General features: G+C 43.3%; 1 protein-coding gene across 2 annotated transcripts in view; it reads right to left on the reverse strand.

The window, feature by feature from the left end:
* The window catches only part of RSPO2 (R-spondin 2), a 99,037-nt gene that overhangs the window by 45,031 nt on the left and 26,222 nt on the right, over nucleotides 1-27,784 (reverse strand). For both annotated transcript variants that reach the window (XM_033155748.1, XM_033155747.1), the window contains exon 3: nucleotides 1,435-1,623. In XM_033155748.1, coding sequence (XP_033011639.1) covers nucleotides 1,435-1,623 — 189 coding nt within the window. The remainder of the gene's footprint in view (nucleotides 1-1,434; nucleotides 1,624-27,784) is intronic.

Here is a 27,784-nt window from a genome sequence, read left to right on the forward strand (position 1 = left end):
TGCTCTGAAATCAAAGCATGAAAACTTCCAAGAATTTCAATAGTTTTGTGAGAAGTTATCATGCAAACTAGGCAGAGCTTTGCCTGGATACTTTCGCACCAAAGAAAAAGGACTGGAGCTGAGTTGCAATAATAAGTACACTTACTAAGGCATAAGGCCCGCTGGACACAATTGGATTTACGGTACTTTGGAGTCATGCGCAAAGTTATCAGAGTTCAAGTCACACTGAGGCGCATAGGGAATTGTAGAGAACTGCAGGACTATCTTGGAAGCGACAAAAGGGCATTTCAAGTTAAGCAAGAAGTTCCAGAAAGAGAATTTAATTAATCATGTCAAAGTGACATTTCAAAAAATGAGCGCATACTCGGCACCAGAACCAAGATAAATAAAACGGTAACATAAATCATGAGTTCAGAACACAAAACGGTGCAAGCTCCCATTGGAATTAAACAGGAGTTGCCCAACAGCAGAGCTCAAGGCACAGAAAAGATAGCAGGTGTGTCTCTTCTGCTCAGAGAGATGGGAAGAACCAATGCAGGGTTTTTTTTGGGGGGGGAACGCACACCCCTAAACATTTTGCGAATCTTTGTACTTTTGTCCGTTTACTGTATTTATTTTTCTCAATTTGAACAATAAAATGATGGTTTTCTTGAGTCAAAATGAGAGTAGCCCTAAACATTTTTTTTAGAACAAAAGCACTGGGAAGAACAGATTCTGATCTCAAAAATATATGAACACTTACAAACATTTGTAAGTGTACCAAGCAACAGGTTTGTTTCAGATAATTGCCCCCTCCCCATCGGCAGGGCTAGGGAACCTGTGGCCCTCGGTGTTGCTGGACTCGAATTCCCATCAGCCCCAGACAACTTGGCTAGTGGTCAGGGATGATGGGAGTTGTAGTCCAACAACATTGGGAGGGACACAGGTTTATGACCTAAGGGAAGAAAGAAGAAGTTCCGCTGGATAATAAATTTACAGACGACTGAGGTTTGCACTTGCACTTGCTTGGGAATTCTAAGAAATGGGAGGGGAAACCAATGCACTTTTGACATCAGTGGTTCAAGACGGGACAGTTTCGAAAGGTTCAATCTATCAACTTGATTCAAAATGGCATCTGATAGTATCCAAACACCAGATTAAAAACTGCTCCTTGATCTCAGGAACCATCATGTAAAATGAGTGCCTGGCGTGCTCTGGTCCAATGTGGTCCATGGGGGTCACGAAGAGTCGGACACGACTAAACAACAACAAATCTTAAGAGGTGTCCAAAGCACAGCGACCAGACAACTGGAGATTCTTTTAGGAAGGAATGCCTACAATGTACTGGAGTTGTCTACAAAAGTATCGTCTTATGTTCTCCACCCTCACCAATAACTTAAGTTTTGAAATTACAGATTTTTTTATTTAAAAAAAGAAACATAAAAGGAAACTCACTTGAACATCTGTTCATGTCTGGGGCTCGCAGACCGTAGTACCCTGGTGGGCAGGAATTCAAGCATTCCCCATATTGCCTCATCCCTTCCCTTCGGAGAAAGAAGAACAGCTTATGCTGACATCTGATGCATCCATTGTCCTTTGAGCAAGACAAACAGCCTTTGCAAATTGGATTTGGTCCATAGTTGGCTGTGGAATTGAAGAAGAAGAAGAAGACGACAACAACAGTATTAGAACCCAAAAATAAGCATGTGGCAATATTTATCTTCCCTTTAAAAGCCTGCATAGAGGAAAAACAACAACTGAAGGAGAGGGCATGGAACTTCAGCAGACATTATTATTATTATTATTATTATTATTATTATTATTATTTATACCCCACCCATCTGGCTGGGTTTCCCCAGCCACTCTGGGCGGCTTCCAACAGAATATTAAAATGCAATAATATATTAAACATCCAAAGCTTCCCTAAACAGGGCTGCCTTCATATGTCTTCTAAAAGTCTGGCAGTTGTTTTTCTCTTTGACATCTGGTGGGAGTTCGTTCCACAGGGCGGGTGCCACTACCAAGAAGGCCCTCTGCCTGGTTCCCTGTAACTTGGCTTCTTGTAGCGAGGGAACCGCCAGAAGACCCATGGCACTGAACCTCAGTGTCTGGGCAGAACGATGGGGGTGGAGACGCTCCTTCAGGTATACAAAGTGCACAGCGAGTTCCTGTATATATTAGCATACTGAGAACATATCTAATCCAACAGTTAGCCTATCTCTAGAAGTATTGTAAATAAGTTAAAATTCCCTCTTTGGTCACATTTTGAGTTTTAAAAAATAAACTCTTGTATCAAATATTTGAGAATAAAAGCCTTTGGGATTTATATATTGTTGATATCCTTTTTCACTACATGATAGTGAAGTAGGTACTTCCAATTCGTTTTGGAATTGAAAGCTCTATTCACTTTCCTTTCCCCCCACCCCATGCCATGTGGTATAGTTTAACAAGCCAAAAATTATTACTATACGTGCATAATACTAAATGCAGTTGGAGAGCAACTTAAGCGAAGTCAGTGGACAGTGGTGGGCTTCCTGTGTACAAATGGGAGCAGCAACAATAAGGATTGGGTTCAAAGGAGGAAAGCGGTTTTTACTTCAGCATGAGCCCATCTCTTCCCCCACTGCGGCATCTACAGTCTAAATTTGAGGTCATGTAATCTGTCATAATATGGTGTGGCACTAAGTTAATCTCTTGTTGAACTTGCAGAATGCTGCTGAGCACAGAAAAGCACAAGTTTTAAACTCTACCATCCGCTCTTGTGCTAGTGGACAGAGAAAAGTGGATTTAATTTGAAAATTGAAACTGAGAGAACATTCTTTCCATTTGTGATTTTTTTTTTAAAAAAAGTGTACTGTAATAATAATAATAATAAAGAATTTAACTGTTCTTTTCTAGAAGGTGGCCAAAAATAAAAATCTACACCTGTGAAACTAGCATCCGTTGATTTCACTGGGGCGTAACTTAGTCTGGATCCAACCCACTGTTGCTTATTCAGGAGAGAAACAAGCAAAAAATGGAGGGCTGAAAGTGGCTCCACATGGAAGCAGACGAATTCCTGTAGGCCAGGTCTATCAATGGCTATTACTCATGATGGCAATATGCAACTTCCATAACCAAAGGCAGAGCGCCACTAAATACCAGTTGCTTGGGGAGGTAAGAGCAGAAGAGGACTATGACTTTCCAACTATGTTTCTGGGCCATAAACATGCCAGTTTAGATCGTGTTTTTGAGAGTTTCCTACCACCAAATTCACTTCTATATCCCAGCTTCTTGGTAGCCCTCCAAGAAATCTTCATCTCATGATGGGACTTTGGATCAGCCAAGGTCTTGAAAGGAGAATCCTTTAAGTCTTAAAAGTTTAAGATGTGCGCCAAGAAGACAACCAGATTAATCCATACAAGGTTTATTAAGTGAAATTCTAGCATAAATAGATCAGTGGAAATTAAAGCCGGCATTAGATAAGACTAATGAGCAAAGACAGAAGCTGCAGAAATAAAGGCTTATGGATTACTGGCTTCTAATGCTTATTTAACAGCAGACCACATGTAGCTCTTCTGTGGCTCTCGTGCATTTTGAACATTACTTAATGCAGCTTGGAAAGCATTGCCTGTTAAGGGCCTGAAGACAAGACAACCGCTTGCTTAATGGGCATGTGCTGTGGCAGGAACCAAGGCCCAGCTGGAGCTGATATTCCAGTTCTCTGTAGCCAACCATAAAGACTCTCCCCAGGCCTTTGTGCTCTCCTTGAACATTTGGCCTGTCTTTCTCTTGCACTATCTTCTCTTTGGGGTCTCTTCCCCTCCCCCCCATATCAAGCGGTATATAAATTTTATGAAGTAAAATAAACCAATGTACACATCTCTGTAACAGAGTGTACACTACTTTTGTTTTTACATCTGAACTGTTGTGCACACAGGTACATAGACTGTACACTTGTTGAATGTTGCGTGTGAATGCTTTTATGAGTGCACAGCTTAACTATTTGTGTACACAGAGACGGCACTCTTGTGGAACATAACGTGTGAACACCTCTAAGGAAGTGTCACTTTGTAAACAAGGAAGGGGGGGAATGGAGACTGTTTTGATTCTCAGGGGCTGATGGGTTTTAAAAACCTTTCCTCCACGTCCCACCTTTGTACCTATCCTCACTTAACACTTTCAACTGGGAACTTGAAGGAAAACCCATTGCACAAGAAAGACAGGCCAAATCAGTTTCCTGACAACAAACCCATTCTTAAAAACCTTTCCTCTGTCCTCATTTTTAACACACTACTGTATTTACCCCATTATTCATGGCCATGAATAGCTCAGTCGGTAGAGCATGGGTAAATAAGTAGGATGATTGTTCTTATGTGTATAAAATTAGTAACAAGTCATTGTGCTTCATATAAATGCATTCAAAATATCACTATATTTGTCCATACACAATCTACGTCTAAAAGCAATCTCTTTGTATGCTGGAGGAGTAGTCAAGCCTTCTATCCATCGTTCAAAGGGGGGGCATGGTATTATCCTTCCAATGAATCAATATCAGTCTTCCAGCAGAAGTAAGAGAGTTAAGAACAGGATGCTGAACTGGATAGACCTTTGGCCTGATTCAGCAGGGATCTTATGTTCTTTTGGTATCCTACAGAAAGGCATGGATATACAGGAGCACTCGTGCAGGTAGGTGAAGATCACACTGGGCCATTTCTTGCAGACAGCATATGTGTTTCCTGAGGGAATCCCTGAACTTCTTGGGTGGTTGGAAACACTTGGGTATAAGGCTTGTGCCTGTCAATTTCAGAGACATATAAGTGTTCAGAAATGCACTGGCTGTCACTACAACTAAGTTTAATTGCACACACACATGCCTAGGGGGGACACACAAAGATATGTCTCCAAAGTATACTGTCCAGATCAAGAGGAGTAATAGTACCACTCTGTTCTGCCTTGGTCAGGCCACACCTGGAATACTGTGTCAAATTCTGGGCACCACCATTTAAGAAGGATGTTGGAATGTGTGCAGGAATGTATGCAGAGCTGGAACATGTGCAGAGGAGAGCAACCAAGATGATCAAAAGTCTGGAAACCAAGCCTTATGAGGAACTGAAGGAGCTGGGTATGTTTAGCCTGGAAAAGAGGAGACTGAGAGGAGCTAGGATAGCCATCTTCAAATATATCAAGGGCTGTCACATGGAAGAGGAAGCATGCTTGTTTTCTCCTGCTCTGGAGGGTAAGACTTGAACCAATGGCTTCAAGTCACAAGAAAGGAGATTCCAACTAAACACTCAGAAAACCTTTCTGATAGTAAGAACTGTTCAGCAGTGGAACAGACTCCCACAAGAGGTGATGGACTCTCCCTTCCTTGAAGGTTTTTAAGCAGAGGTTGGATGGCCATGCGTCATGGATACTTTAGCTAGGATTCCTGTATTGCAGGGGGTTGGAGTAGATGACCCTGGGGGTCGCTTCCAACTCTAAGATTCTATGATTCTATAATTCTATATACATGGAACTATATCCTGGTTGGCATTACCAATAACTATCGGCCTTTGCCTATTTCCCCTTCTTCCATCACCACTCCCCACACCCTTCCATGTATCCCACTAACTACAGAACACTCCAACCTGCACATTGTTGCCATGTACTTACGTCTCAAATACTGAAAACTAAATTTGTTTTTGTCAAGTCTTTTTTAATATCTGAAATATTTCAGCTTGCTGCTCTGGACCAGCGTTAGTCTCACATGCAGGTGAATAAACAGAGATTTAATTTTTTCCCCCTTTGATGGCTTGTTTATTTTGTCTTTTATTGTAAGTTTCAACTTTTTCCAAGCCCCAAAATCTGCAGGGATCCAAAGATGTGGCGGTCCAACAAAAACACAAGCCCAAACACCAGATCTACCCAAACAGCAAAAGGCGAAAACAGACACACACACACATTTGAAGCATTTAAAAAACTGAAACGATGTGAAAGAGAGCAACACTTAAAGTCAAGACGTGCGTGCAGTGGTATAAGAAGGAAACCCAATAACATGAACTGGTGCTGGCTACTTTACACTTGGGACTCATTAGTCATAAAGCTAAATGAGAAACTCAACAAAAAGCAGGCAGGGGTTGTACATTTAGGGAGGGCTGGTGGACACTGTTCAACATGATTTCATAGCTTCCCTCCAAAGCTAGGTTTGAGTAATTGAAAACACAGAGGAAAGGAGAAATTTGGGGGAATCGCTGCACAGCTTGAGAGACTTCATGTATCAGCTCCCCTCCATATTTCATTATTATTATTATTATTATTATTATTATTATTATTATTATTATTAGCATTTCTATACCACCCTTCATCTTAGGGTGGCTATGTTTACAACATAAAAACACAAAAATACAGAACATCGTAACAAACAAAAACAGCACACTTTTAAAGGCCATAGATTGTTTTAATTAGCCAAAAGGCTGAGAGAAGAAGAATGTGTTTGCCTGGTGCCTAAAGATATGAAATGAAGGCACCAGGCAACCCTTCCTGGGGAGAGCGTTCCACAAGTGGGGAGCCACCACAGAAAAGCCACCGTTCTCATGTTGCCACCCTGCGGACCTCATATAGATGAGGCACATGAAGATGGATGCACCTAGTGAAGTATTTGCTGCACTGCACAGAAGAAGCAGGTGAGTCTTCTACATCACCTGTTACCTTGATCCTTTTAGTGGCAGATGACAGGAACTGAACATGTGGCATTCTTCATGCAAAGCTGAGAGTTATGGACCTTTCCCTTTGGGACAGAATAAGCCAACTGTGGATGGGTGCTGGATGTATAACTAATTTATTTGCCCGTTCTGTTTTCACACCACAATGCCCTTGGCCAAACCCCCACATACCTAGTCTTCCCTAAGGGAGGGCAGATATGCCACTCAAACCTTCACACCCTGAAATCTGCTCCTCAAGCAGCGATGGACACCAACTGGACCTACTATTGGTTTTGTCTGCTCAATCCGCCTGAGCCTGTCTTTGGATGAAGGCCACCAAATGATAACCAGTCATGGTGGCTAAATCTACTGCCAGAGGCCTCTGATTACCAGCTGCTGGGATTCATGAGTTGCAAGAGTGTTGTTGCTTTGGGGCTTTCCATAGGCATCTGTTTGGCTACTGTGGGAACAGCCTAGCCTGATCCAGCCGGCCTCTTCTTCTGCTCTTATGACAGGTGCAGTTCACACTGGGGCTGAGCTATGCTGGCAGATGATTCTCCCAAACGATATCCATTCTATTCTTAGGAGGGACAGCTTCCTGCATTTCCGTTTCAAATGATAATGCCAAAAGGGGTGGTAGGAAGCTCACCGGGTGATGTGTCCTGCGTCTACACAGATAAAACTATCCTATTCATGTATATGTAAATAACAGTTTTATTGTCATTGCATTAGGTCATAACAAATCAGCTACAGAATTAGAGGAAAACAGATATGCATGGCCTGAAAACAATAAGTAATAAACCAAATAACTGGAAGAGTAGGGTGTCCCTGGAGTAATTTATCACTGACAGGGGATTATTTCTGAGCATCATTGCGGTTCAGAAATAAGCTGAGCAATTTCATGATGTTTGTGGGGACGTAGCTCAGCTGACTTCCAAACCCGGGAAGGGGGCCAGTCATTCCTTTTCAGACTGGTGTTCTGGGGGCTTTTTTTTACTAGTTCTGACAAAATAAAATAAAAAATTCCTTCAGTAGCACCTTAGAGACCAACTAAGTTGTTTCTTGGTATGAGCTTTCGTGTGCAGAAGTGTGCATGCACACGAAAGCTCATACCAAGAACAACTTAGTTGGTCTCTAAGTGCTACTGGAAGGAATTTTTATTCTATTTTGTTTTGACTATGGCAGACCAACACGGCTACCTACCTGTAACTGTTACTAGTTCTGCTATGGCTTTATTAGCAAAAAAAATTCCAGATATTACCAGTGGATGGTGCAATGGGCTGCAGATGAAGCCAACCACCATGGAGCTGAGTCAATGCAGTATACAGTGGTGCCTCGCAAGACGAAATTAATTTCGTTCCGAGAGTGCTGTCGTATAGCGAAAATTTCGTCTTGCGAAGCACTGTCGGAGGAAGTGCGGTTTGATGCGGAAAAATCACAAAACGTTTTCATTTTGCGAGTCACGGCCATAGGGAAATTTGTCTTGCAAATCACCCTTTTGTTAGTGAATGCCTTCGTCTAGCAAGTTTTTTGTCTAGCGAGGGCATTCGTCTGCAAGGTAACCACTGTACTGAGATGGAGAGGGGTACGGTGCCAATGAGGCTGGCACGGTACAAATTGTCAGCAGAATTGGCTGCCCCAGTGCACTGGCCAACTTCGCCAAAGCTGAACCCTTCCTCTGCTGCAGCAACTCATCCCGGATAGAGCTCGGGTGAGTGGTGCAGCCCCACTGCACCATCCCCTGCAACCAGTTAGAAACATCTACAAATAAAGGGGGAAATTAATTTTTTTTGCATCTTTTGGAAGCAGTGAGTTGCAACCAGCACTGCTGCTCCACTCCTGCAACCGACTTCCGCAGTGCAAATTCCTAAGCGGTGCCCTGTTTGCCCTCAAAATGTTCTCCAGAAGGTTGGGAGGCCCTGTGGAGCATGTCTGGCGGAAGGAAACACGGGGCGAGGAGAGGAAGGGGAAGTTCCACTGTGCAAGCGCTGGATATGACCTCGTCGTTTTTCAGTTCTTATTCTTAAAAAAGTGCTGCTAGGTATGTGCAAGTGTGAGTGAGAGACAATGTTTTGTATGGCTATAGCTGATAGTCAATTGTGCTGGGGCTTCAGGCGGGCCAGAAAAACTAACACAAATCATCCTTACACGCCAAGGAAAACACTGAAACAGCAGTTAAAGCTTGATTACAAAACAGCATCAAGTTAAAAGTGGGTAGCAAGTAAAAACGCTATCCCACTAGGACTCTAGCAAAATAAAATAAAGTAATTGCTCCATTCTTAGGATAGCCTTAGACCTAACAGGAAATCCAAATTGCCCGATTTCTTTGCCCCCGCCTCACTCCACCGCCAAAAAAAAGTTTTGACTTTCAGTTCAAAGTACTTCATTTGTATCAAAGTCAGGCTGGTGTAGATCACTTTGAAACTCCCACCCTTTTCACTAAGAGTCTAATTATGACTGCTTTGAAGCTAAATGCCATGGATATATAATGCATGGGCCTTCCCCCCCCCTTTTGGATCCATCTTCCTTTTGAACTCCTCCTTACCTCTTGTGCACCAGCAGTTAAAAGTGTGAGTGCAAAATGGAAGGGGTCTATAATTAGCAAAAGGGAAGGGAAATCCCTCGAGATGTTGTTTTTAAAAAGTGTCCTTGAGAACATGCGCTCTTTACACAGCTTACTATTTAGTCAAAGCACTCAGAACATGAGCTTAACACAGACAAGCTACATTTTTTACAAAATAAAAAATAAAAATTAGTGTCTCTTAAAAACCTTTCTAAAGTCTCTATTTCCTAAAGGAAACAAGGACCTCGCCAACTTTAATTACACTTTCCCTCCAACTGGAACACTCCATAAGTCTTAAATCCCTTACTTACTTTTTATTGCCAGTAATTAGGCAGAGCAGAAGTTGCCTTTCCAAAAGACAAAAGCTGTTTAAACATTAGGAATTAGAAGGAATCATATAACCTACTTCAGCTAATGCATCTTTTTTCTAAGCTCTTTTAGACATTAAAAGCAACAACATGGGTTTTTCCTCGAATGATATGTTAGGCCACAAACTTGTGCCGGATAAACAAAGTTTTAAATATTTGTGTATCATTTATATAGTCTTATTCCCAAGAGATATTTAAACAAACTTAAATCCAGGCTGCCTATTTGAAAGGAGTTAATCTGACGAGATGAGGGCTAAAATGTACGAATAAAAGCTTTGTGTTTTTAAGAGCCTAATATTGTGCTAGGTGCATTACAAATTAAAAACAAGACCCCGCCGGAATAATAAATCCTACAGAATGACTTGACTGGCACCTGACCTCAGAATAATTTAGCTCCCCTGTGCATGTGCAATGTCTGATCACAACTGGCTGCCTTATTTGTACAAGATTTACTTCAATACAGGGGAGAACCTCTATCCACATGTATCTGAACCCGCAGAAAGCACTGCTCTGCATTGGAAACACTGCTCAGAACAGGTGTGGGCAGCCTGTGGTCCTCCAAATCTTGAGGAACATCAACTCCCAGCATCCACAGCCAGAATGACCAATGGCCAAGGATCATGGGAGCTGTAGTTCAGCAGCATTTCGAGGCCCAGAGGTCACCCATCCTGGGAATGACTGCTCAGATTTCAAAAAGCTCTTTGCCCAGTAACATGTTTATAATCCTGAGGAACATACAGGGAAACAAGAGTGAAATAATTTTGGTCATGTTTAAGAGAAACGGATCTGCACAGGACACCAAGGGGATGGGGAGACTGCATACTGGACGTGCTTCAATGGGAACCCCAATAACCCATGTTACATTTTTCATACTTAAGTCTGTTCTGCTTTGTATACACGGTCAAACACTGCACCAATGCAATAGGAGAGATTTGAATGACTGCAGATGCAATAGCATCATAGTTATCCCTCTGTCACACCATTCCTGCAACTGGATTAATATTTATTTTATTTTATTTTTTGCTCTCCCAAGAAGTTCTGGGTAGCATCTGCTGGAAAACAGAGTTCATGAGGACCTCAAGTAAAAGCAATTGCTCAGTGGAAACCTCTACCCCAGGAGCCAGTTCATAGGCATTTTCTTGGCAGGATGCAAGAATGGTCATTCATAAGGGAGTGGCAATAACGTTGCCTGCTAAACAGGCTCATCTAATGCAGGGGTAGCCAAAATGGAGCCCTATAGATGTTGTTGGACTCCAACGCCATCAGCTTAAGCCAATATGAACAAATCAGGAGGGCACTATATTGGCTGTTGTTGTTGTTCAATCGTGTCCGACTCTTCATGACCCCATGGACCAGAGCACGCCAGGCACGCCTATCCTTCACTGCCTCCCGCAGTTTGGCCAAACTCATGCCAGTCGCTTCGAGAACACTGTCCGACCATCTCATCCTCTGTCATCCCCTTCTCCTTGTGCCCTCCATCTTTCCCAACATCAGGGTCTTTTCCAGGGAGTCTTCTCTTCTCATGAGGTGGCCAAAGTACTGGAGCCTCAACTTCAGGATCTGTCCTTCTAGTGAGCACTCAGGGCTGATTTCTTTGAGAATGGATAGCTTTGATCTTCTTGCGGTCCATGGGACTCTCAAGAGTCTCCTCCAGCACCATAATTCAAAAGCATTAATTCTTCGGCGATCAGCCTTCTTTATGGTCCAGCTCTCACTTCCGTACATTACTACTGGGAAAACCATAGCTTTAACTATATGGAACTTTGTCGGCAAGGTGATGTCTCTGCTTTTTCAGATGCTGTCTAGGTTTGTCATTGCTTTCCTCCCAAGAAGCAGGCGTCTTCTAATTTCGTGACTGCTGTCACCATCTGCAGCAATCATGGAGCCCAAGAAAGTAAAATCTCTCACTGCCTCCATTTCTTCCCCTTCTATTTGCCAGGAGGTGATGGGACCAGTGGCCATGATCTTAGTTTTTTTGATGTTGAGCTTCAGACCATATTTTGCGCTCTCCTCTTTCACCCTATATTTCACTATATTGGCTATCCCTGTATTAATGGCCCGCATTTTTCCTGCATGCATAAATAAGTCAATCACTGACTACAGGTCACCTGAAACATAAAGTAAGGCTGAAAAGGAAACTTCTGCAGTTCCCCAGAAGGTACTAATGTTCGACTTAATATACTTTATGATGCCCAAGTTATCTACAAATCTCAGGGTAGATTCGGCCAAAGCTGTTGACCACATAACTTCAATTATAGTCTAGACATGCAGATGGGCACAGGTCACAGTGACATGATGTCTGAACCTAGGTGCCCAAGGGCACATTTTAAGTTGGCACTCCAAATCCAATTTTGAGAAAAATTTCAAGTATTGCCGTCATTTGAGACATATTCAGGGCCTATTTAAGAAAGAAAGAAAAAAAACAGGAAAAGCTGACACATTCTTAGACATGGCATTGTAAAAATCTGACCCACCTGCCAATACTTCTGTACGTTAAGTGGGAAAATCTGGCATGGTGATTAAGACATTTCCTATTTACTGGCTCTTTCAATCCCTTTATACCTAATGCTCAAAGCTAAGCTTCGATCCAACTAAGAAAGGTAGACTCCTCCAGCCCTTTAGATCAACCAAAAAGCTCGGTTGCAGCGCACAAAGCTCTCAAGCACCAGGTTTTGGAAGCCATGCTAAAGATGGCTTTTTGCCTCCTCAGCCAAAGAATATCCAGCCAAATTCAGTAAACAATATTCCCGCAGTCAGATGTCCAGCTGAACAGCAGCTTGTGACGGGATAGAGCTGGCAAATGCCAAAAATGTCAGGCAAATTTGGAAGAGCACCAGGCATGTACAACAGATGCATCGGGGGAGATGAAGGATATTGACAGAAAGCCAGGCAGGAGCGAGAAATATGGGGAGGATGGCAGGAAGGAAGTGCCACTCACGTGAAAACTAAGGAGGAAGGGGAAAACACACACAGAATACAGAAAGGCAGAAGTGCTGAAAGCAGTATCACACACTCAAATATATAAGGTAGGTGCCAAATGACTCCTTAAACCAAGGATACAGTCGCCAAAAGTGGTGTATCGGAGGCGAGGTGAGAGCAGCGGATTGTTTATTCTTTTGTAAGCGATATATGGCATGCCCCCCCAAAAGCAGAACTGCGGCACACACACCCCAAAAAAGTTGAATGCACAGCCCCAAAGCCCTTTGCAGTGACCTCCTCAAGACCAGGTGATCAGGTGGCTAGGAAACCCCTTTGCACATCATGCCACAAACCACTGCTACAGAGTGCTCTGCAATGTGTTGTGGAAGACCTGACAATCAGCTGGTTGTCAGGGCCTTGTAAAGCCTAACGCACAGGGCTTTGCCAGTGCTGCTGATCAGCTGGTGGGCTGTGTCTACAAACCTCTTTTGATTGAGCCAAGATTTTACCTGCCCGATACTTGACACTGTATAGGACATCAGGCATAGGACAGGTGAGTGTGACATCAGGCATAGGACAGGTGAGTGTGGTGTCGACAAAATGGCCTCATGAGTCAAATGAGGAAGCTTGGAAGGGACTACCTAGGAAGCTGGTGGACTCTCTTTCATCTGACATTTTTAAACAGAGGTTGGATGGCACTCTGTCAGGGATTCTTTAGCTGTGGTTCCTGCATTGCAGGGGGTTGGACTAGATGACTCTTGGGATCCCTTCCAACTTCAAAATTCTATGGTTCTGTTACATTATTATGAAACTTGTGCTTGGAATGGTCTAATTTTAGCTGTTTCCCCATTTCCTTTGCTTTAAGCCGGTTTGAGCTGGTGCTTTTTCTGGAAAGGCAACATACAAATAAAACGACGATAATGAATGAGTTAATAAAATCCATTTTGTCATTGCAGGACGGCCCCAAGACTGCATTTTGCCAGTATCTTAACATATGGAACTTCCATGCAGTTTCCTACAACCTCTGTGACAGTTTTGCATTTAACTCACGAGCTCTGCAGAATTGAAACCGGGCATCAGCATGTGTCCATGTTCACAGAACAATAGCCATTGCGTGCAAGAGTTCATCGCTACAATGACAAACAAGTGTGTCAAGTTTTGACTTTAAGTTAAACCACTTCCTCAACCCTCCCCCCAAACAAACAAACAAACAAACCCAACAACATATAAAAGCTTCTTGACTATGGGGAAGTGTGGGAGAAGAGCCTTCATAAACAAGCCTGCAGGGGGAGGAGTCCACATGATTCAACTCTGAAATAAGTTTTACTAATACTGACGTATCAACACACAATGAAAAGCTGCATTGAGCATCTTGACTGCAGCTGTTCAGAAGCGAATGCAAAACGCATCCATTGTATTCCATTAAAATCTAATGATACGTATCACACATCATAAAGAGATAATTTCTAGATCACTACTGAACTGGTTGATTTATTCTATTAATCATGGTATATTACTTTGAACAACAGTTCGTGAAGTTTAGCTTGCCAATACTTACTGGGCACCCGTAATCTCATCCGTTGATACATTCAGACATCACTTTGCAGTCACAGACATCTGTACCTTATTGTGCGTATAAAATTTCATTTACTGCTGGAATATAGGGAGCTGACCAAGTCAGACAGGCCATTGGCCCACCAAGCTCAATATTATTCACTTAAACTGGCAGCAGCTTTCCAAGACAGGGACTGCGAGGGGAGAGTTCTGTTTTTCATTTCATTTTATTTCATTTTATTCATTTCATTTTCAATTGTCTACAGTGTCATTACTTTCATTTCTCTTTTCCTACTGTATCTTTCATTTATTTATTTATTGTTACTTTTTCGTTTCTGTGGACCCTTCCAGACATCCTTCGTGTCCATGATGCTACTGGCGAATCTGTTTCCAAGTGCAAACACTTTTCAATAATATTTGCGTGCTCAGACCTTTTAACCTCCCCCTGAATAAATTCAGACAAGACTCAAATTTTGGTTTTGGTTTTTGGCAGAATTTAGGCCACAACTTTATTGATTACAGGGAGTGTTTGCATAGGCTCTGGTTCGACTAGCTCCCTGCTCCGCAGGAAGCGCCGACCCAGGGTTCCAGCATAGGTCAGCCAAGGGTGAACACCTGGATAAGCGGAAAGCTGGGTACATGCTCCCCCGCCACTCAAATGCCCCCCTGGACTCAGGCACGGGCACAACCCCCTCTCAGGGGTTGACTAAACCATCAAGTCCCTGGATTCCTTTAATGGAATACCCTTCACATAGGGATGGCAAGAGTGTTCTCCCATCCCTATCACCTGAACCAGAGCCTATCCGCAACCTTGCAAGTTGTGACGATTTGCTACGCGGCAGGAGAAACCCAAATGGCAACAGCCAATCACCCAAGTGGGGAAAATTCCTGCCGTGCCCGTGTCCCAACGACAGATGACACACAACGGCATAGCAAGGTCAAGCGCACAAGCCCTAAAAGTAGGGAGAGGTAGGCGGGTGTTCCAAATGCACGTGCCGAAAGAGGAAGCTCAGGGTCACGTGCATGGGTATTTGTAGGTCCCTCGATCCGTTTAGTCTGCGTCCCATTAGCCTGATTGAACCCTGCATCGAGGGACTTACCAATTGGGTGTTGTGGCTATCCAATCTTACCCACCCACAACACAGGGTTTGGTTGCCAGGTCTCACCGCAATACGTGCCCTCTTTAAGGGAGGACCCGATTTGCACCTGCAAAAAATTAAACAAATCAGGATGGTCACGATGCTTGTTTCTGGTCGGTGCATATACCGTAACTTCCTGTAGCTTTTTCTACCACAAATGTGCTGGCTTATTTTTGTCCCGTGTTTGTTGTGCTATGTAGTCCTCCAATCAGCAATAATGTGGTTAGAATAGGGAATCATAGAATTGTGCAGTTGGAAGGGACCATGATGGTCCTCTAGTCCAACCCCCTGCAATGTATGAAACTTCTACTCAACATGGTGCTCGAACCCACAGCCCTGGAATTAAGAGTCTCATGCTCTACTGACTGAGCTATAGCATCGCAGAACAAACTAGGGCAATCTATAACCACTTAGTAATGCACTAGTTTTGTGTTAGGAACCTGCTGCAGAATTTTCATGCAATAAAACACCAGCCTGGAAGGGCCCTACTTTTACTATTATGGATACCAAGGCTGTCATCCGATGCCAATAACTCTGGTATTTTCCATGTAAATGGGACACGTTTTTTTAGGCATTGCATTACAAGATGTGCCAAGCTTCAGGCAGGTTGGAGACAAGGACCCCAATTTATAAGCAATCAAAAAGGAGCGACATTTTCTAAGCTTCCCAACATGACAGTTTTCACGTCTTTTGAGCATTCAGATCTCTCCTGCCTACAGAAGGTTCCCTGTACACATCAATTTGTTAAGCAATGCAATGCCTCTTGTCTGTTTCAGGAACTCCTCCTATGAGAAATGAACAGGAGAAACAAAAATAAAAGATTTCCATTTGTTTCTTCCATTCATTTTGATATCTTCATTAATTTTTGACAAACAAATTGGCTGGGCATCTGCTCTGTTTCTCAGTAATTGCGAAAGTGAATGCACACCTCTCCTTCTGGGTTTCAGATAGGCAGAAATACATTCCACACTAAGTCTTAACTAGTGATGGAGACCCCCAATACAGTTTGTTGCCATCACAACCACACTTACGGCAGGGTAACCATGACGCGGGTGGCTCTATGGCCTAAACCACTGAGCCTAGGGCTTGCCAATCAGAAGGTCGGCGGTTCGAATCCCTGCGACAGGGTGAGCTCCCGTTGCTCGGTCCCAGCTCCTGCCAACCTAGCAGTTCAAAAGCACGTCAAGCGCAAGTAGATAAATAGGTACCACTCCGGCGGGAAGGTAAACGTTGTTTCCATGCGCTGCTCTGGTTTCACCAGAAGTGGCTTAGTCATGCTGACCACAGGACCCAGAAAAACTGTCTGCGGACAAATGGCGGCTCCCTTGGCCAGTAAAGCAAGAGGAGCACCACAACCCCAGAGTCGTTCACGACTGGACTTAACTGTCAGGGGTCCCTTTACCTTTAACCAGGAATAAGATTGTACTGTTTGAGCAACTTCACTTACTCATTTTTCCACAGTGATTTCTAGCAACAAACATCTAGTCAGGATCTCAACGATTCTTCCTTATACTCTATGAACAGGAAAACTCCCATTTTATTTAATGCATTATTCTACTCAATTTATGGGTGACAGGATTGCTAGAGCTGGCCACTCAAAATGTTAGTTGTTTTCAGATCTTCACTGCCTCATAACTGATAAGACAGCCATAGGCAAACTTTGCTGTGACTTCAGATGCCTCCAATTAGGCTTTTATAAAAAGCATCATTTTCTATCTGCCCTGTACAGAATGCCATGCAGCTCCCATTTCCATTCTGCTGCACTGCATCTTCTGCTTATTTGTGGTGAGACATAACTTACATAACCAATTGTGTAGATTGTGAGATTTCACCACAGCGGACAATGAGACAAATAATGTAGTTTTTGGTGGAAGATGAACTGCAGTGGAATGGAAACGCTGCTGTGTGCCACAAACATGGGACGGAACAGGAAGAGGTGACTTTTTACATCCCTGATGAACACACAAACATTCCAGTTATCTGGCTCAGGCTGCTGTAGGCTTAAGCAGTTTTCCTTTTTAAATTGAATTTCCTGGCTTCTGATGACATAAGTGGGTCCCTCTGTGTTCAGTTTCTCTGTGCAATCACATATGCATTACAAGTGACTTTACTGTGCCTTATTATAGGAAATGAAGTGCTTTCACTTACCAAACACCAGCTTCTCGTTAAAACTCCATGAATGCACAAACAAGTGTGCCTTTGTCACAGGAGCTCAAGTTCAAATGCACAAGGATCAGATAATGGTTTGGGGTTTTTTGTTTTTTTTAAGGAGTGTACATAGCAGTATGGTTCCACTTAGATAAGAAACAATCTCAAGAAGTATCTAAATCAGATGCTCTGGGACTAAAATAGGTCCCAAGGGATATGTTTAGGCTTTTTCTCCCCCATTTATTTATCATGCACTCATTCAGCCAGATAACTGGAACATCCAAACATACACAAAACGAAGGGTTTTAGATATCCACAGTAATACCGGTGACACTGACTGCATCATTAAACAATACCTTGTCTTTCTAAATAAATAAATAATAATGACGCTTCATACCCCAATAAATAAAGATCCCTTCTCTGATCCTACCTGTTATCATAAGTAACGTGACACATAAAATCCATAAAACAGCACACTTCTAAAAATACACAACATAGCAACTCACTATATAGCGATTATGGTGCTGGAGGAGACTCTTGAGAGTCCCATGGACTGCAAGAAGATCAAACCTTTCCATTCTCAAAGAAATCAGCCCTGAGTGCTCACTAGAAGGACAAATCCTGAAGTTGAGGCTCCAGTACTTTGGCCACCTCATGAGAAGAGAAGACTCCCTAGAAAAGACCCTGATGTTGGGAAAGATGGAGGGCACAAGGAGAAGGGGACGACAGAGGATGAGATGGTTGGACAGTGTTCTTGAAGCTACTAACATGAGTTTGGCCAAAGTGCGAGAGGCAGTGAAGGATAGGCGTGCCTGGCGTGCTCTGGTCCATGGGGTCACGAAGAGTCGGACACGACTGAACAACTGAACAACAACAACAATATAGTGATTAACTATTAGCAACAGCAGCAGGTCTATGGCCACAGAGCAGTATTTCTCAACCTTGAGTCCCCAGATGTTTTTGGCCTACAACTCCCATCATCCCTGACCCACTGGTCCTGCTACCTAGGGATCATGGGAGTTGTAGGCCAAAAACATCTGGGGACCCAAGGTTGAGAAAGGCTGCCATAGAGTTTTCTGCAGGTGTTAGCTGTGGCATCTGTGCTGGTCCTACCTCTGCCCCATCCTAATCTTCAGCACCCAGCAGATCTAGGAGTTAGCATTGCTTTCAAGGCAGCCAGCAGGCAAAAAAGTGATCTCTCCATTCTGGCTGTGAGAAAACTAAATTCACTAAAGGATAAAAAAGCCAATGCAATTATGGGCTGCATCAATAGGAGTATAGCGTCTAGATCAAGGGAAGTAATAGTACCACTATATTCTGCTCTGGTCAGACCTCACCTGGAATACTGTGTCCAGTTCTGGGCACCACAGTTCAAGAAGGATACTGACAAGCTGGAACGTGTCCAGAAGAGGGCAACCAAAATGGTCAAAGGCCTGGAAACAATGCCTTATGAGGAATGGCTTAGGGAGCTGGGTATGTTTAGCCTGGAGAAGAGAAGGTTAAGGGGTGATATGATAGCCATGTTCAAATATATAAAAGGATGTCATATAGAGGAGGGTGAAAGGTTGTTTTCTGCTGCTCCAGAGAAGCGGACACAGGGCAATGGATTCAAACTACAAGAAAGAAGATTCCACCTAAACATTAGGAAGAACTTCCTGACAGTGAGAGCTGTTCAGCAGTGGAATTTGCTACCAAGGAGTGTGGTGGAGTCTCCTTCTTTGGAGGTCTTTAAGCAGAGGCTTGACAGCCATCTGTCAGGAATGCTTTGATGGTGTTTCCTGCTTGGCAGGGAGTTGGACTGGATGGCCCTTGTGGTCTCTTCCAACTCTATGATTCTATGATCACTTCATTGCACATTTGTGCTCTTCTACCTCTTCCCCTTCATTATAAGAGCATAAGAAGAGCTTGCAGGAACAGGACAATGGCCCACCTAGTCCAGTATCCTGTTCTCACAGTGGCTAACCAGATGACTGTGGGAAACCTGCAAGCAGGACCTGAGCACAAGAGCACTCTCCCCTCCTGTGTTTTCTAGCAACTGGTATAAAGTTAGCTGGTAAAGGAACATCGGTGATAAAGTATGCAATACTCAGCTGATTCAATAAAAAAGAGGATAATGAATAATGATCTATTTAACATCATTGTGGTTTAAAAAATAATAATTCTTCCATTAATAAAGGGCTGTTCCATGCTTGGTCAATGAATGACGAAGGAATGAATGAATGAATGAATGAAAAGAGGGGAACAAAACTAAGACCTCAAAAAGGAGAGAACCAAAATCATTTTGAGGAACAATTTATTATCCCAACATCCTTGCATTTTATGGGCTGAATATGTTAACAGGAAGTGGTGAACTGTCAGAGGTATGTGTAACTATGCCTAAATTATAGCTGTAAAAACCAGCTACCCCAATTCTTAGAGAACTCCTAGTTAGAACCTACTCAGATTACACAAAGATAATAAAAGGGAATTAAGCTCAGAAGCCAAAGGGTTCCTTTGCCCACACATTAAACATGAACCTAATTACCAGTGTTCCCTGGAATGGCTGTCTGTCGGGCACAGCGCTCTTATGAAACAAAGAAGATTTATTCAGCCTCGTTGCAGGATTCCACGGGGCTGAAACGGCTATCGGTACGGTTAGCAGAGTGTTTCCAGTGCCATAAAAAGGCAGCCACAGGGAGGATAATTATTCTGAGCACTTTAGTGGTAGAAGACATCCACAATAACACAAAAGCAACCCTGCTGGATCAGGCCCATCTAATGCAGCATCCTGTTCTCACAGTAGCCAACCAGAAACCCATGGGAAGCCCAGAAACAGGATCTGAGTGCAACACCATACTTTGTGATACAACAGCTACTTGTATTCAGAGGAATACTGCCTCCCAACAGTGGATGGAGAAGGAAGTCATTGTGGGTACTAGTCAGCGATAGCCATTATCCCCCAGGAACTTGGTCTAATCCTCTTGAAAAAGCCATCCAAGTCAGTGGCCATTAATACATCTTGTTGGAAAGAATTCTATGGTTTAACTATGCACTACATAAAGAAGCCATTTGATTTTTTTTGTCTGCCCTAAAACAGCTCTCAAAATCCCATGGGAGAAGCCATGGCTGAAGTTCCACCATAGGGCTTTAAATGTATGAAATGAATGTGGCCCAGGTTATCAAAACGTTCAAGCTTGCTGGGGAAAGAAAAGGAGTCTTCGACAATACCCAGAAAACCCATTATGCATGCCTTGTTGGAAATAGCTGCTTTTTAATGGCCTGCGGCTAATAAGGTCCATAAATACTTTTGCTTGACAACAAGGAGGTAAACAGCAAAGCATTGCAGCTTTCCAAAGGGTGGGGTTGGAGAAATGAAGGAGGAGGGTTGCACACTCAACTTCTGAGGACTCTGACTTTATTTTTTTTAAAAAGATGGCCAAGTTGTCCCAATGTAAGCTCTCTAAGTCATGAAGTTTGCTTGGTGGAGCTGCACTGTTCTGCTGAGTGGAGAGAATGCTTGTTTGTTGGATGCAAGACACAGAAGTGTAGTATGGGCCATTCAATAGCTAAGGTTTCTGCCCTAGCTCTCTCTCTGCCAGTTGGAAAGGGCTGGTATCTTCCATTCCTGATCTAAGTCCTGCCATGATTCCTGCTTCTACAGTAGTACATATATAGAAGCTGTAATTGTTGGTGATGTCAGAAAACTACTTGTCACTTATTTATTTGTTTGTTTATTATTGATTTCATTTCTATATCGCTTTATATTTTTAAGAGAGAGAGAAATCTCAAACCAACATTAAAACATCAAATGAAACAATCCAGAATAGAACACTGTGTGGTCAGGCGGAGTCCCCCCCAAACCCCGGGCAGCCCCTGGGCAGCTGCTGTAGTAGGTGGAGACCACAGGTATCCAGCCCAGGAAGGTGGTGCCAGACCCAACTGCCAGGAGCTGCCCCGTGATCCCAGGAGGCTATGCGCGACCACGCAAAATGTGCACCCCATTTGATGTGGGGAACGGTCATTACAGAAGAAAGTCAAACATAATGACGATTTCAGATCATCTCCTGGTTCTGTTCAGGAACAGTTTCTCCCTCTGTGCAGGTGGAAAGGGCTGTTCCAAAAACAGGACTCCCAAAGGTCTCCAAGAGTTCCATGTGCAAAAAAAAAAAGTACTGGAATTCAGCAGCAGAGAATGCCAGTGCGATGCCACACATGCACACACAAAAAGTATTCATTGTACATGCTAGGAAACCTCAAAGGCACTATCCGAAAGCAGGGTGCCAATGATAGTATGTCTCAAATGATAAATACAGAAGCTACTTCCACTTCCAGAGGCTAAAATACCTGAATTAATAAATATTTCTAAACTACATGAAGGCCGCTCCTTTCAAAGGGCTTTTGGTTTGTTCCCAAAGTAGTTCTGTTTTCATTAGCAGCTTTTTTTTCTTTTTCCTTCACTGATGGCAGTTTTGGCTTTTAAGCCGTTGTAATACTTGGGGATTACAACATGTTTGTGTTAAAATTATACCCTGCTTTCCTTCAGAAGCCCTCAGAGCAGCATCACATGTGGTCCGCAGCTGATCCCTCATCCAAGGCAGCATACAGGACCAGACCTACTTAGCTTCACCAGTCAGACGTGCTTGCCACTTGCCTCCAATATCAACTCCTGGGTTCCCCCGAGAGCCATTTCAAAGGGCACAAAACCTGAGAGGGAAAGCAACTCCCAAAGAACAGAATTCACAATAATATTGAGAGGCTGAGAGCACCAGGCCCAAGCCAACAAGATGAAATTCAACAGATATCAGTGTAAAATATCCTACACTGGTACAAAATTATCCAAAGGCACAAGCAGAGGTCCTGATCTGGCAGTAGTACATGTGAGGGCCGTGGGACCTCGGTATCTTAAGTTCATTAGTCTCCATCTGGTGGCTTGGTAGCAGCCACACTTTCCACCATTGCAAACACTTGGGTGGTCATTCAACTTCAATGTTTCCCAAACTTGGGTCTTTGGGGACTATGACTCCCATCATCCCTAGCTAGAAGGACCAGTGGTCAGGGATGATGGGAACTGTAGCCCAAAAACAGCTGGAAACCCAGGTTTGGGAAACAATGAGCTAGAAACTTGTGCTAGCTCAAGGATTAGTGCTAGTGCGTCCCATGCAATCCTTGATTCTGCTCCAGAGGGCGGGCAGAGGAGAGGGGGAGAACTTTGCATTGCCCATGGAGAAATCCTTGCACAAGATGGAATAATCTGCTTAGTGCTACAACACATACAACTGGTTGTCAGTATTAAGAATTGGTCCCCACATGCATGCTTGGGTTTAAGGTGCGTCTGGGTCACAAAACGGTTGAAGACTGCACCCTTAAACCTGAGTCATCACTGTGATTGCTAAGAAAGATAACGCAATCTTAGGCTTCATTGATGTAAGGAGATTGTTCGGACCATGGGTCCATTCAGACTTGGGGGATAATTTCATTTGTTTTCCCGGTTATAATGTGAATGATTCTGTCCTCGTTCCTGGCTTCCTGCAGCCAATCAAAAGCCGTGCTTTGGTTTCCAAATATTTTGGAAGTCGAACAGACTTCCGGAATGGATTCGGTTCGATTTCCAAGGTACAACTGTATATAGGTATATTAACAGAAGAAAACCTGCATGCGTCAAAATAGCTCTGGGGTTCTCCATGGATTGTATGCAGCTAAATTTTACCAGGACTTGAGGCACTGAAATTAATGAACCTATGTTAGTCACGTCTATTAATTTCAATGGATCTAATCTGAGCCGGACAAAGACTGGTATTTAAACACCCTTCTCAATGGGATGTATCCATACTGTCCTTAAATACATTCCTCCTCCCCAACCCTCACCACCACCACCCCAAGAGGCTACATGACAGGCAAGAATTCAACAGGTACAGTTTCCCCAAGCATACAGATGGGGAGGAGAGAAAGTGGCTCCCTCTCAGGCAAGCTGTTAAACGGCCCAGATACTTTCTTGCCAGAAAACAAGTGGAAACCGTTTCCTAAAATAAAAATAAAAATCAAGTAGTTGATGAAGTGTAGCATTTATTTCATGTGGCCAAAAAAAAGAGTTCCCATTACTGCTCCGCATTTAGCTGTCAGGCATATGTTTTATCATGTTCAGGGGGGAAAAGGTGCAAAGAATTTATCAGCAACATACTCAAGAAATGAGTGCAAGAGCGTCCATCAGCCTTGATGAAGCAGTGAAATGCAATCCCTGGCTTTACAACATGAGCTTCAAAATGTACTTGCATTCCACGCCAAACTATTGTTACATGCTACGTACATGCAGAAAACTTCGCTTTGAAGTGGCTCTCCATCCAGAAGCGCTGGAAACAACTATTTCCAAGTGTAGTTAATACGGTACTTGATTGCAAACTGCTTGTTTCCCTTTTCTTTTTCTTTCTTTTCTTTTTTTAAAAAGAGTGCTAATTCCTTTAGGAATTACGAGCTGTTTGTTTCAGCTGCACAACTCAACCGGTCTCTGCCTTACTTGCTGCTGGCTTAAATCTTGAGTGAATTAATCTTGGATAGAAGGGTGTCTATAAAAGAAGGCACTTAAAAGCCCCCGTGGATGTTATAGCGCTGATGGTTTACCATTATGTGGTATAGCAAAATTTTATCCTGCCATTACTAAGAGCATACATATGGAGACCATTAAACCCCTTCCTTTCTTGTGGTGCAACCCTGAATGGCTGCATTATGCCACTAGTTTTTTTTTTCCTTTTTTGAAAAAGAGATTTTAACCTTCACCAGCAGTTCAAAAAAAGAGAGGCGAGAGACCTCATTTGGCATGTCAGAGAAAAGCACAAGAAATATCATCAGCAGTCAAAAAAAAAAAGGCCATATAATCTTGCCTGGAATTCTTTTAACAGAAGTTGCTTAAGGGTGTTGATTTTCCATAGTAAGAGTATTATTATATTATATTATATTATATTATATTATATTATATTATATTATTAGTGATACTATACACACACACATGATGGGGTGAACTCAAGACACTCTGAATAACAAAACAGACTTTAACACGTTTTAGTTAAACTAAGGACAGTTGGGCCAGGTTTAGACATAACGACAAACTGTGCTCAGTTTAAACCTGGAAGTAGATGATTTCCTCCTCATACTCACAGCCATGCAAGAAGAAGAGAGTGGAGGAGGAGAACATTGGCATCTGAGGCTTAAACAGGACATCTTCTGCAACACTTTTTAAAATCACCATTCCGCTGGCACATGCACCTAAACCATTACTAATAGTCCAAAATCCACAGTTCCAGACTGAATTTGAACTGCCAACACACCTATGCGCCACCGTTTCTAAAGGTGACTGTGTGCTGTGTTCCAATGTGCTTTTCTCAAGCCATGAAGAGCACAGTGGCATCATCAACTCTCTCAAAGAAGTAGCTTTGATAGTAAAATGGCAACTTTCTCAGATGCCATTGCCAACATTTTTTCTGACAGCTCCCTGCGTGAAAAGAAGCACAGAATCATAGAATTGAAGAGTTGGAAAGGACCCTGGGAATCATCTAGCCCAACCCACTGCAATGCAGGAATATGCAGCTGTCCCCGCACAGGGATTGAACCTGCAACCTTGGCGTTATCAGCACAATGCTCTAACCAACTGAGCTATCCAGAAGGGGCAATTCAGAAGGTGAAGTTTTCCCCAGCATGGAGACACATTGGTGGGGAAAGGTGGGGATTGCTGACTATGGATGACATTTGTTGCATTTATTCATTTGACAATATTTATATAAAGCTTTATCGACAAAAAAATATATATTCTAAATGCAGTAGTTAAAAATACAAGTGAGCCCCACCAAAGGATAATAGAGGTTGCACTTTCAGCTAGAATGTGGAGCTGCCACAGTGCCACATGCTTGGCAATGCACAAGCCCCTGCAGCAGTGCTGCTGCTGTTTCTTATTCCCAAGGGGATGCTCACCTCCAATGGGCAGATAATCAGCAAGGAACAAGCAATCCGAAATTGGCATACGATACAGGCATACTTTAAGTCACAATCGCTGAACTTTATCTTGGACATCGCTACCTGGGCATCCTGCCAAGAACATTCAAATATTATCGTGATAAAGCTCTCTCTCGCTCTCTCTCACACACACACCACAGTGTGGAAGTTGACTACTGCCACAAACCTAGCAAGAGATGCATTCACAGGGCAAATACACACACACACAGCCCATTATTAGTCAGACGCCATTTCTAGCTTGGGTATTTTATTTTTTTTAAAAAATGCCTATTCTGCGATATCATCCACATCCACTGCATCAACACCACAAACTACTGCTGGACGTGATTAACAATACTTCATTAAATAAAAAACCAAAAACCTTTTAAACCTCCTGTGGACGACGAACTTCAGAATATTTATCCAGCTTCCCTCCCAATGTTACCTAATGAAAAGAGGTGATAGTTTTTGAGCAACCTCTTTCTCACTGAGAGGCAAACCATATTGGATTCTCATCACGCCACTTGTGCATGACTTATTAAATCTCAGCAATGGATCAGGGAGGATGATCCGGCTTGTGACCAAAGGGTGTGTGTGTGTGTGTCTTTGGCCAAGCCTTCTATTTAAACACTCACTTGATCGCCACAGACAATCTGGAATTCCACAGAGGCTAGTTTGTGGAATCCCCTAAAGGTGAGTGATCAAGCTGGTGTTTTTTAATGTTTTACTTTAAATCGGGCTTCCTCAAACTCGCCCCTCCAGATGTTTTGAGACTACAGTTCCCATCATCCCTGACCACTGGGTCCTGCTAGCTAGGGATCATGGGAGTTGTAGGCCAAAAACATCTGGAGGGCCGAGTTTGAGGAAGCCTGCTTTAAATCATTGTAACTCACACCCTGGGACCTGCTGGTGAAGAGCGAACAATAAGTTTAATGATGGCGATTATTGATAAAAGTTTTTTGGTGAGTGCCTTTTATATTGGTGGTTCTGTCGGTATGACTGCCCTACTAAGTATGTTGCAATTCACATACAAAATTGCCTCTTGATCTTTGAAGTGGGAAAACGGGCAACATGCTCCTTTCTGACTGCTCTGTCAAGACCTGCCAGCAGGTCTCACACTGGGAAACTTCCAAGCTTCCATGCCAGGATCTGCTGAGGAGAGCCATCCATTTTGTTGAAGGTATTGGACACAGGCTGTATTCTCTCACCCCAGCTTCCCAATAGCCCCTGGTGACTAGGTTAGAAGAGTTTCCAAGTCAGATCTTGGCCTGCAGTAGCTTCATATGTTTGCTTTTTCGCCTCTCCGTGTTCCTGACTTCTGGCATCCTGCTCTCCACTCACATATAACAAGCACCAGCAATGTGCAAATCCCACTCTGCTCAAATTGGATTCGGGTCATCACTTATGAGTGACCTCCATGAGTGACAGCGGGAGAGAGATATCAATCCTTTCCAAGATTTCTGAATTGGCTTAAAATAACATTTTCGACACATGCCTGTTCTCACAACTGCAACTGTAGCACAAGAGCCAACAGGCAACAGTGCACTACCTAAGCTAGGCATGGCCAAACTTGGCCCTCCAGATGTTTTGGGAGTACAATTCCCATCATCCCTGACCACTGGTCCTGTTAGCTAGGGATGATGGGTGTTGTAGTCCCAAAACTTCCGGAGGGCCAAGTTTGGCCATGCCTGACCTAAGCCGTTGCTCAAGTCTTGGCATTACTTATACACACACAGAGAGAGCGCGCAATTTGGTGTAGGAAGGTATAGGTCAGGGGTGGGGAGCCTCAGACCCCAAATACAAGCCAGGCCTCTCTTTCTGATCCTCTGGATTCTCCCCAAGCCGCATCCTATTCATATGCCTCCCATGAGGGCTCCATGCCCTCCTTGGGCATCTTTGCCTCGGTAGAATGTGTTCATGACCTGACATCACACCCCTTGCTTGCATGAAAGGAGAGATGTGTAGGTATAGATGTCTAGATGTCTGTGTTTGTGTGTCTAGAGTGTAGTAACTGTACAAAGTTCCACCCAAGTATTCTCTGGCCCCGCCTACCTCTGTCACACAGCTCTCAGTAGTTTCCCCATCCAAAAATGTGACCCTCAGGCTGAAAAATATGTTCTTCAGCTCTGGGTTAAGTGGTGTCATTCATCAGATTTCATTGTGCAGACTGAAAGACCCAGGATGAGGCCTTTTGTGGGGCCCACAAGTAGGATATGAGTGCAACAGTACTCTCCCCACTGATGTCCCTCCTAGCAACTGGTGCTCAGAAGGATACCATCTCCAGTACTGAAAGACACTACACAACCATCTTGGCTATTGACAGAAACCCATTCTTGGCTCTCCTTCCAAGAATTTGTCTAACCATTTAGAGACATCCAGGTTGGTAGCCATCACTGCACCTTGTAAGAGAGAATTCCATAGTTGAGGAATGCACTTTGGCCTGTCTGGAGTCCTACAAAATTCAGTTTCATCAGATGTTCCGCATTTGCAGTA

This window comes from Lacerta agilis, chromosome 7 (assembly GCF_009819535.1).
Source record: "Lacerta agilis isolate rLacAgi1 chromosome 7, rLacAgi1.pri, whole genome shotgun sequence".
NCBI lineage: Eukaryota > Metazoa > Chordata > Lepidosauria > Squamata > Lacertidae > Lacerta > Lacerta agilis.